Source organism: Triticum aestivum, chromosome 4A (genome assembly GCF_018294505.1).
Source record: "Triticum aestivum cultivar Chinese Spring chromosome 4A, IWGSC CS RefSeq v2.1, whole genome shotgun sequence".
Taxonomy (NCBI): Eukaryota; Viridiplantae; Streptophyta; class Magnoliopsida; order Poales; family Poaceae; genus Triticum; species Triticum aestivum.
The window spans coordinates 58334016-58343981 of NC_057803.1; the positions used below are offsets into that span (position 1 = coordinate 58334016).

The following is a 9966-nucleotide window of genomic DNA, read 5'->3' on the forward strand; positions in this document are numbered from 1 at the left end:
GAAGGAGTACTAAACTTCCATCAATTCATATTTGTAGGGTGTATTTGCAATAGCTTTGGAAGTCCCACGAAAAAGTAATTGTTTTGTAGTTTATGGTTTTGTATGACCAAATAGCATATTCCAAGGTCCAATGCAGAAACGTTATTCTATACAAATATGTGACTCGCCTTATTTATTTATTTATTTGCAAGTGAAATGGAAGTTTTATTCCAAAAATAGAGTGAAGTGCATCCTAGGTCCTTGAACTATTTCAATTGTGTCACGTAGGTCCTCAAACTATGAAAAGTGTCATCTAGGTCCTCGAAAATCCTTGAAGTGTAATAAGTGTGTATATATGTGACACCTCTGAAATAGTTCAAGGACCTATATGACACCTTCGAAATAGTTTGAGGACCAGAATAACACACATATTGCACTTTGAGGACCTGGATGACGATTATCATAGTTCGAGGACCTACATGACACCTCTGAGATAGTTCGAGGACCTATGATGCACTTCACTCCCAAAAATATAGAGTTACAATCAGCCGACAAAAGTTCAGCTATACATGGACAGCCTCTGCGAAGCCAACAAGCCTCCGGGGATTAAGACGATCTTTGCAAATGTGAAGGGTCATAAATTAGAGCTAGCCCGTTTATTATTTTATTTTGTAAAGCAACAAACGAATAAAAACATGGTCCTAAAGTGTGAGCAGAGAAACCATTGAGATTTAAATAAAGGTGAATTCCATATCCATTACTGCTTCTTGTAAGCTTTACTTAAGGGTTATAAAAAAACGTTTCCTCAAAGCAGTATCCATTACAATTTCACGGCATTACATCCTGTATGCAAGGATGATGGAACCGATCAAATGGTCAGCCTTCCAATAACCCATTGATTGATCGAGCCCATCATCGTCGTCATCTAGCTAGCATTAGCAAGCTGTGGATTGCAGTTGCGACCTTCCAAACACCGCGTGCGTACTCCTGTCTGGTCTGATAACAAGGAATATATATAGCTTTGATAGCTTCGTCTCCTTTTGCATGCTTCCACGTACTCAGCCATTTAGAACGACAAATATATTGTATCTGCATAATTGCTAGTGATTAGGGAAAACCTAGCGTAAAATAATGTCGGCATGCCTATCCAATATTTGCTTGCTGACAGTTAGCAATCGAGCAACTTGTTTGACTTGCTTACAACCAAGAGAAACATTTGGTAGGCGATGAGGATGTTCTGTCCAAAACTCAACTCCCGGACATATACATATGTCATCCAGCTTTCCCATTGAGGATAAACATGAAACATGCCTTTCTTGCTTATCTAGGTTTGCACACACGCGGGTATATATATTGTGCACACTGCACAAGTCCACGGACCAGGGTACACATCAGCACGGGCAAAAGTTTTGTCCCTGAATTACAAAAACATTTGGCCGTGCCCCCGGATGGAATTGACGGACGACCTAAAATCATACTGTGCGTAGATAGCAATAAATATGCATACTACTTTTTTATTCTAGAAAATATGACTACATTGTATCGTTTGAGCGTGTGTACTTTGGTTTGTGCTTTATCTACAAAGCGGGCAAAAGTCTGTTTCAAGAGAGTATGACATATAGGTGCACAAGCACTATCATACACTCACAACACGTGATAAAAAAAACCAAAGCCCCGCAATTTCAAGATTTGACGAAGAAGACTAGCTATCGATTGGCAAGGTTCATGCGCAAGTTGTGCTACAATATATTTGCAAAATAAACCTCATATCTCATATCTGCGCAAGTTTGGGATTTTGGTTGTTGTGCCAAAAAATCTTTTTATCAATATCATATCTCATCTGAGTTTTTTCAAGTTTGGGATAATCAGATCATGGTTCTCTATAGTTTGTCAAAATAGAAGTCCATCCTTTGAAAATGCAACCCCAACGCCTCATCTATATCTATACCAATATAGAAAATACAAGTTATTTGAGATATGTTTGATGTAAACTATCCAAACATGCACGTACACACACACCCTACCCCTACAAGCACCTCCGAGAGACTGAGCCTTCATAGTTTACGGGAACGTCTCCTCTCACTAAACGCATATCCCCAGAAGGTCTAAAATAAATATAAGAAAATGCGAGCTCCAGCGTCAAGTCCAGGATTTAAACCCTGGTGGGCTAAGGATACCATCGTCGTCCTAACCATTCAACCATATGTTGGTTCGTCATGTCTTTTGCTCTTGATATGTTCATGTTTTATTTGCAAAAAAATACAATATTTAATTTTAAAAGAAATCCCATTGTCATTTATATGCGTTTGCAGTATGTTTGATTTAATATACACGATAGTTTTTTTTTTCTTAAAATGGTTACAATTTTCTCCCATGCTAACAAGACAGTAAGAAACACATGCAGCAAAACATTTTTTAGTGACTGTAAATAAAAAAAACAGATGTTTGTTCTTTTTCCAACTCCGGAGCTACGGCCTCACGTCTTCATTCCCGTTTCATTTTTGTTTCTAAATTATGGTCGAAACACGTGCACGGTTACTGCTTCCTTCTTTCCGTAAGCGCAACGGTAATATCTCCTCGCAGCAAAGATAAGCATCGAGCCGAATAAGGCAGTGTGTTATGTTTGTTCGGAATGCTCCATCTGACTTGCGTGCCGAGCTGGCCGGGTTTCCAAGAAAAGAAAAACGGACTAAACCAACTTGCAGTTCGCGGTTTTGCCTAACGCGTTGGTCACATTTTTGTACGCGACGCTGACCGAGCGAGCAACAGACTCACACCGTACGTGTCGTCGCCATCTAAATTGGTCAGCACTACTACCACATGTCTCCAGCTCTCGCTAAGGCTAGTCGTAATAATATCATAGCTAGTATCATGCATGACAATTAGACAATTTTGATAAGATGTCATAGACTTAAATAAACAAAAAGAGGATTGAGTATCATATACTGTATCATAATAAATATTATGCTAATATATGTTATGCATGACAATAAATAAAGTACTACACCTTCTATTCGAAATTACTTGTCGCAAAAATGAATGTATCTAAACGTATTTTAGTTTTAGATACAACAATTTTTATGACAAGTAATTCTAGATGAATTAAGTACATGATACTATGCATTAGGAAGGTAGTATCATACACTAGTATCATATGCATGATACTAGTATATGATACTCTCCATTACAACCAGACTAATCCGCACGCCTGATTGGCCGATGAATCCAGGTCAGCGCCACATTCAATCCCCGTTTTTAATTGCCTGGATTTCGGCTGGTAAAACGCGGCTCTATCCGCCGCGTCACACTATAGCCCGGTATAAATACCCCGCCCCGTCCCCCCATTCCGACCCACCCACCAAACAAACATCCCAGCTCGAGCTCTCGTCTCTGTCACGTACCACAAAGCCGGGAAAGCTCGTGCCTCCAAGAAAAATGGCGTTCCGCAGAACCATTGCACGGAGCATATGGGCAGCCAAGAGCGCGGCCGCCAGCTCTGCCGCCGCGGTGCCCAAGCCCCCGCCTCCCATCCTCCCGGCGAGGCGGACGCTGCCGGTGGTGGAGGACTGCCCCACGCTCGCATTCCTGCGCCCGCGCCCGGCCACCGCCCGCTACTCCACCGTCTCCGTGCCGCTCCCGCACCACTGCTTCCCCGCGTTCCCCGTCGGCGACCAGCTGTTCAACCGCCTCGTCGACGGGCTCACGCCGCCGCCTGCCGCCGTGCCGTGGAGGCCCGGGGAGGCGGGGGTGACGCTGCAGGAGGCGAGGAAGGTGGCGAGGGCGGCGGAGATGGAGGCCGCGCGCGCCACGCTGAGGGCCAACCCCGAGAGCGTCGTGTCCAGGTCAGAGTACGCCGCGCTCTGCGTCGACATTGCGGGCGGCGCGGAGGGCGGGCGCAGGCTCGCCGGGGCGCTCGACGAGGCCGGCGCCGTCATCGTCCTCGCCGACGCCGTCTTCCTCCGCCCCGACCAGGTGGCAAAGGCGATCGGGAGCATGCTGCCGGCGCCGGCGCGCGCGGCGGCCGCGGGCGACGACGTCGAGGCGCGCACGCGGGAGCTCGCGGCGCTGGAGCGGCAGAAGGCGGCCATCGACGCCAAGGCGGCGGCGCAGACGCGGCGGGAGCTGTGGTGCGGGCTGGGCCTGCTGGCGGCGCAGACGCTGGGGTTCATGCGGCTCACCTTCTGGGAGCTGTCGTGGGACGTGATGGAGCCCGTGTGCTTCTACGTCACCTCCATCTACTTCATGTCCGGCTACACCTTCTTCATGCGGACGGCCATGGAACCCTCCTTCGAGGGCTTCTACCGGAGCCGCTTCGCGGCGAGGCAGCGCCGCCTCATGCGCGCCCGCCAGTTCGACGTCGCCCGGTACAACGCGCTGAAGCAAGGGGAGCGGCGCGGCGTGTCCGGCTCCGGTTCTGTGGCACAAAGCGATCACGGCGAGTGCGATGCCGACGTGTTCAGGCACGCCACGCACGCACATCAGTAGCGCCGTTCTTCTAGGGAACTCTGGTACAGGCTAACTACTTTGAGACGTAGTCGCAAAATGAAAAGAAAAAACTAGCTTGAGACGTGTAGTAGAGTGCTTATCAGGATTCACCGATTGAGGGTCCATGGCACAGAAAATTCACCGATGTTTGAGTTTGTTTATAACTTGTATAGTAATGGTAAAATTCACCATTTTATCGTGAAAAACTGGGTCGAACATTTGTATGTTGAAAAAGGTGAACGTGCACGTTTCAAAAGAAAACAGGAACACACTCCGCGAACATCTCTGTTTTGGGCTGTCAGCCTGTCACAACTCGTGTACACGTTGTTGGAAGGAAAAAGAACAGACGGAGACCGTTTGTTTCTTTCATAACACGTAAAATAAAATACCGAAAGGGATGGTCGACAGCGGTCGCGACTAGGCCAGCCCAACAGACGCGAAGTAAAAAGTTCTACATGAATGGAACTTAAGATTTGCCGCCGCTAAACTTCTGGATTTATTTCAGTAATTCCGGCGATATATTTTCAATGGAAGGGCACGTTCCCATCGACTACGAGGCATCTATAGTGATTTCGTAAAATTTCAAGATGGTATGTCGGCTCAGTCTTTCCAAGGTGCTAATAGCGGTAGGTTGTGCGTGTGTGCGTTCATACGGTTGAATGTATGCACGTTTATATGAGCGCATGCTTCTGTACTATGTTCAAAAAAAACTAGAAGCATTAACTGTTGATGCTGTAATGTGAGGCCCGACTATTTATCCACGCACAACAGCGTCGAGATTTGAGAGATTGTTTAAGGGCTAACAAATTAAAACTGTGCTGGCCCGAACAATTTTAAAATCTCTGATTATTCTGAAATGCGAAGACTTTTCAAAATACTGAATATTTTTTTTAAAAAGAACATTTTTTTAAAAACACAATCAATTTTGAGGTGAACACTCTTTGAAACATAAATATTTTTTGAAAAAATCGGAATAAATTTTAAAAACCGAAGAATTTTTTTAAAAAAATCTTTGTATAGTTTTACAAATTGTTTATTGTCATTAAGAAAATGTAAAATGTGCATTTGGCAAAATGTTACCGTGTCACATTTTTCAAAAAAATGGAATTTCGTAAGTTATTTGCGTTTAAAAATTATATTCAGTATTTCCAAAAAAATACTTTTTTTACGAAATGTTTCGAAAAAATTCCAAAAAGGTTTTCATATATGAACGCACATTTCTGTTCTTATACACAAGTGCACGCTGAATATACTCGTTAGCAGCCTTCATTCGGATTGGTTAGGTGAGGCGTCTATGAGTGCGACGTACTTGAGTTCAAGTATTGTCAAGCTCAATTTTTGTGGCCGCTTCAAATTTTTGTCGCTCCTAATAATCCATCCTTCCCATATAATCTCTCGTCTAACATTTCGGCACGAAAATTAGCGCGGCCGTTCGTTACCTGAGTTACGGCTCCGTCCGGAAATATTTGTTATCGAAATGGATAAAAAAAGATGTATCTAAAATTAAAATACATGTAGATACACCTCTTTTTATTCATCTTGATGACAAGTATTTCCGGACGAAGGAAGTAGAAGACAAGTGCGTTCGTAAAAAAATATTTATTTTCATTAATCATTAAGAAAATGTAAAAGAAGAAATTATCATCACGAAAATGGAAATAAAAAAGAACGAATGAGCCTGCAAGCAACTGCGTTAATGGGCCGGTGCAATTCGTCCTAATGTCCAGCCAGCCCATCAACTATCCTTGCCAAAACAGCGAATACCAGTTAAACATCCTCAAGATTTAAAATAGGTTGGGATCAGAAAGTTTGGTGTGCTAATTTTCGAGATTATGAGTTCAAAGTTTGATTTAACTTTTTTTTAGGTAAGTTCGATTTAGCTTTCATCTACAAGTTGAAGATTTATTTTGAACCTTTTCCTTGTTGAATGGACTGAGATGGCCCGTCCCGTTCGTTTTGTTCATGTGCCAACTTCTCTTCTCAGGATTTATACAAGCACAAAAAATCTCTGGAAGCAGTGCATTAGACTTGTCTACTCCCTCCGTCACAGTTTACAAGTCCTACGCGTATACTTAGGTTGCCAATTTTATCACCCTAATATAAACTATATAACACAAAAATTATACTTTTTGAAAATAGAACATCTGAAATTTATATTGGTATATTTTTTGTAATATATGACTTGTATTAGGTTGGTCAAATTGACGATCTAGGGGTACGCGCACGCCTTGTAAACTAAGAGAGAGGGGGTAAGAAAAAAGCAGTGCACTGGACCAAGAGGAACCGCTCAAAAAAAAACTAGACCATGAGGAAAAAAATCATCAAACCATGTGACAAATAAATCCATCTATTTTGTGCAAAGTCCAGATGAATCAAAAGCATACGTCTTCTTTTTTAGAAATTAAATTTATAATGAATCAAAAGTATACATATTGACACGACCAAACCAATAAACATCTGGTAAGTAATTCGGATGAACGATACTAACCAAAAATCGAGACACCATAACGATGAGCGAACGACACTGCTAGCCAAAATCGAACGGCCGGACTACTGCTGCGCGGGGCAAAAGGTGATGAGGTACTGCGCTCCGGCGCCGCAGGTGAAGGTGCTGGTGGGATCGTCGTAGGCGTAGCTGTAGGCGGCGGGGCACGCCGCCTTGAACAGCCTGGAGTACCTGGTCGGCCCGCAGCTGTCCGGCCCGCCGTGCGCGCCCGTGCAGCAGTACTCGGCCGTCCCGAACGCCTCGCACGCGCTCCGGCACGCCACCGTCCTCCCCTCCTGGGCGCCCTCCTTGCCGGCCACCTGCAGCTCCGCGGGGCACAGCGCGTTCACGTCGCCCACGCACCCGGCGTAGCCGCACGTCGAGGAGTTCACCATGGCGCCCGTGGCCGCCACGCCGATGCCCACGTTGTACCCATCCACCAGGCTCACGTCGTAGAAGTCCTTCCCGTCGGAGCCCCCGAGGGTGAACTCGGCGAGCGTGACGGGGGGCGCGCCGCCGAGGGCGCAGCTCACGGCGCCGCCGCAGTCGCCCGTGGTGCAGGCGAGGGACGCGCCGGAGGCCGCGGCGACGCAGCCGGTGCGCGCCCAGAGCCGGCCGGACCAGCCCGTCGGGCCGGGGAACGACACGTTGGCGCCCGGCGCGAGCTCGAAGCCGCCGCCCCCGACGGCGGCGGCGCTGTTGCCGGACAATGTGGCCGGCCAGATCGTGAAGGTGCAGTTGTTGCGCAGCGTGAAGACCGTCGTGCCGGCCGCCTCGGCGCCGGGCTGTGCGCGTGACCAAACGACCCCTGCGCGGAGACGTTACCATGCAGACACGCGTACGTCAGCGCGAATGCAGCAACAACCTGATGAACTTCGTCTAACCAAGAACTCGCAGGCGTACCGAGGAGGAGCAGAAGGGACGCGATCCGTGCGGCGTCCATGGCAATGGCGGGCCTCGATCGAGCTAGGAGGAGCTCGTTGGACAGGCGGCGGAGCGGACGATCGATCGCTTGGACGGAAGGTGTGGGAGCTGCAGCTGGAAAATTAGTGAAGTGATTCGGCAGATACTACTACGCTTTGTACAGACGTGACGGGGTGAGGAGGCCATTAGGTGGGAACTCGGGAGGAGATATCGGAGTTCGTTGAGAGTTTGGAGGGACGCACGACTAACGCCTGGTGTCGTGTCCACCTCGTGCCATCGCCCATGTACGCGCGAGTTTAGGTGCCGTAGCGGTGCTGGTAGTGGTGCTTTAGTTTCAGGCGAGAAATCCGTGACAATTTGTGTACGGTAAAAGGCGTAACGGATTCCAATGCTTTTCTTTTTGCGAAAGTAACAGATTTCAATTTAGAGCAGATTATTTTTTCTAGACACATTTAGAGCAGATTAGTTGCAGGCCTTCAGCTCATCTGGGCCCAGCATGTCCGCCGTAGACAAAAAAAGCCTACAGCTCATCTGCTCACACGGAGACCTCCTATGTGCCGCTCTTTGCGTCCGATTCGCACGCGCCGCACAGATACAGCCCCCCGAATGGGCCGGCCCATCGTCGCGACGAAACAGCAAAATGATCACCTATAAAATTATAACGCGGAGCGGGGGATTGATGGCTGCACCTGGAGCTAGTATACTCTTGTCGCTCGTGTCCTACAAGCCAAGTATTATCCGGACGGTGACATTCTTTCTGCTACAATTGCTCCTGGCATAAGCTATGTTTGGCGGAGCATCCTTCAGGGAGTAGAGGTCATTAAGGAGGGGATGGTGTGGCGAGTTGGTAATGGCGACAATATTAGGATCTGGCAGGACCCATGGCTTCCTTCTGGTGCGGTCAGGTACCCAAGAACGAGGAGGGGAAGCACCCTGCTGACTAGGGTTGCGGAGTTGATTGATCCATACACTAACTCTTGGGATACTCAGCTGGTTAGGCAAATTTTCTGTCAGGAGGATGCAAATGTGATCTTGTCGATTCCCATCTTTGAACATCATGAGGACTTCGTGGCATGGCAGTTTGACAGGAAGGGGTTATTCTCTGTCTGCTCAGCATATAGGATTCATGTCGACCTTCTTCGGCGCCAATGCCAGAGGCAAACTGGTGAATGCTCGTCAGGGCGGGAGGAGGAAAAGAAAATGTGGCGGCACCTCTGGCAAGTGAATTGCCCCGGGAAGGTACATCACTTCATGTGGAGATTGGCACACAATAGTCACCCTTTGCTGCGAAACGTGGAGCACATTGGAGTTGAACTGGACACAAGTTGCGTGGTGTGCCATCGTCTGCCGGAGGACGGAGGGCACTTGTTTCTGCGCTGCAAAGAGGTAAAGAAAATCTGGAGTGCTTGTGGTCTGGAGGGTGTTCGTCAAAGCCTGCTTGAATGCCAAACATCTCGCCGGCTGCTAGAGGAGCTCTTTCGTATACCCGAGGATGTAAAACTAAGAGCAATTTGCCTCATGTGGTTGTGGTGGACAGAGAGGAACAAAGCGAATCATAACCAAAGCAGAGCATCAGCGGAGGAGTTTCAGTCTTCTGTTACCAGACATGTCACTGAATGGCGGGAATACAATGCAAAACCTATACAGCCAAGAGTGCAGAGGATTCAGAAATGGGTCAAGCCAGCTCTGGATGTGGTTAAAATCAACATTGATGCAGCTTTTAGGGGCCTGTCACAACCTGGTGGCTGGGGGTGCATTGCTCGGGACCATGCTGGAGACGTCCTCTTCGCGGCCGCCGGCGTGTTGGAAAACGTGTCCGATGCTCTTCATGCTGAAGCTTCTGCCCTGCTGCATGCGGTCCGGTTTGCTGAAGACCATGTCATGGGTCGTGTTGTTTTTGAGACTGATTGCTTGGCTCCTGTGCAGGCCATCAATTCTGGAACTCTTGATCGATCCCCACTGGGTGCCATCTTTCACGAGCTCAAATACCTGCTCCAGTTCAGTTTTATTAAGTGGAATGTCTACCACTGTCCACGCGCTTGTAATGCCCCAGCCCATGAACTGGCTGCTTTAGGCTGTAGTGGTGCCTATGG

At 47.6% G+C, this 9966-nt stretch overlaps 2 protein-coding genes across 2 annotated transcripts; one reads left to right on the forward strand and one right to left on the reverse strand.

Moving 5' to 3' along the window:
- The first annotated feature begins 3348 nt into the window (after positions 1 to 3348).
- Positions 3349 to 4645, forward strand: LOC123081746 (calcium uniporter protein 2, mitochondrial-like). Its single transcript, XM_044504281.1, has one exon. It carries the CDS (start codon positions 3415 to 3417, stop codon positions 4462 to 4464), a length of 1050 nt encoding a protein of 349 aa, XP_044360216.1. The 5' UTR covers positions 3349 to 3414; the 3' UTR covers positions 4465 to 4645.
- Positions 4646 to 6832: 2187 nt separating this feature from the next.
- Positions 6833 to 8146, reverse strand: LOC123081747 (pathogenesis-related thaumatin-like protein 3.5). Its single transcript, XM_044504282.1, has 2 exons — positions 7853 to 8146; positions 6833 to 7757 (listed from the first exon to the last, which is right to left on the reverse strand). Exons 1-2 carry the CDS (start codon positions 7890 to 7892, stop codon positions 7015 to 7017), a joined length of 783 nt encoding a protein of 260 aa, XP_044360217.1. The 5' UTR covers positions 7893 to 8146; the 3' UTR covers positions 6833 to 7014.
- Between the last annotated feature and the right edge of the window lie 1820 nt (positions 8147 to 9966).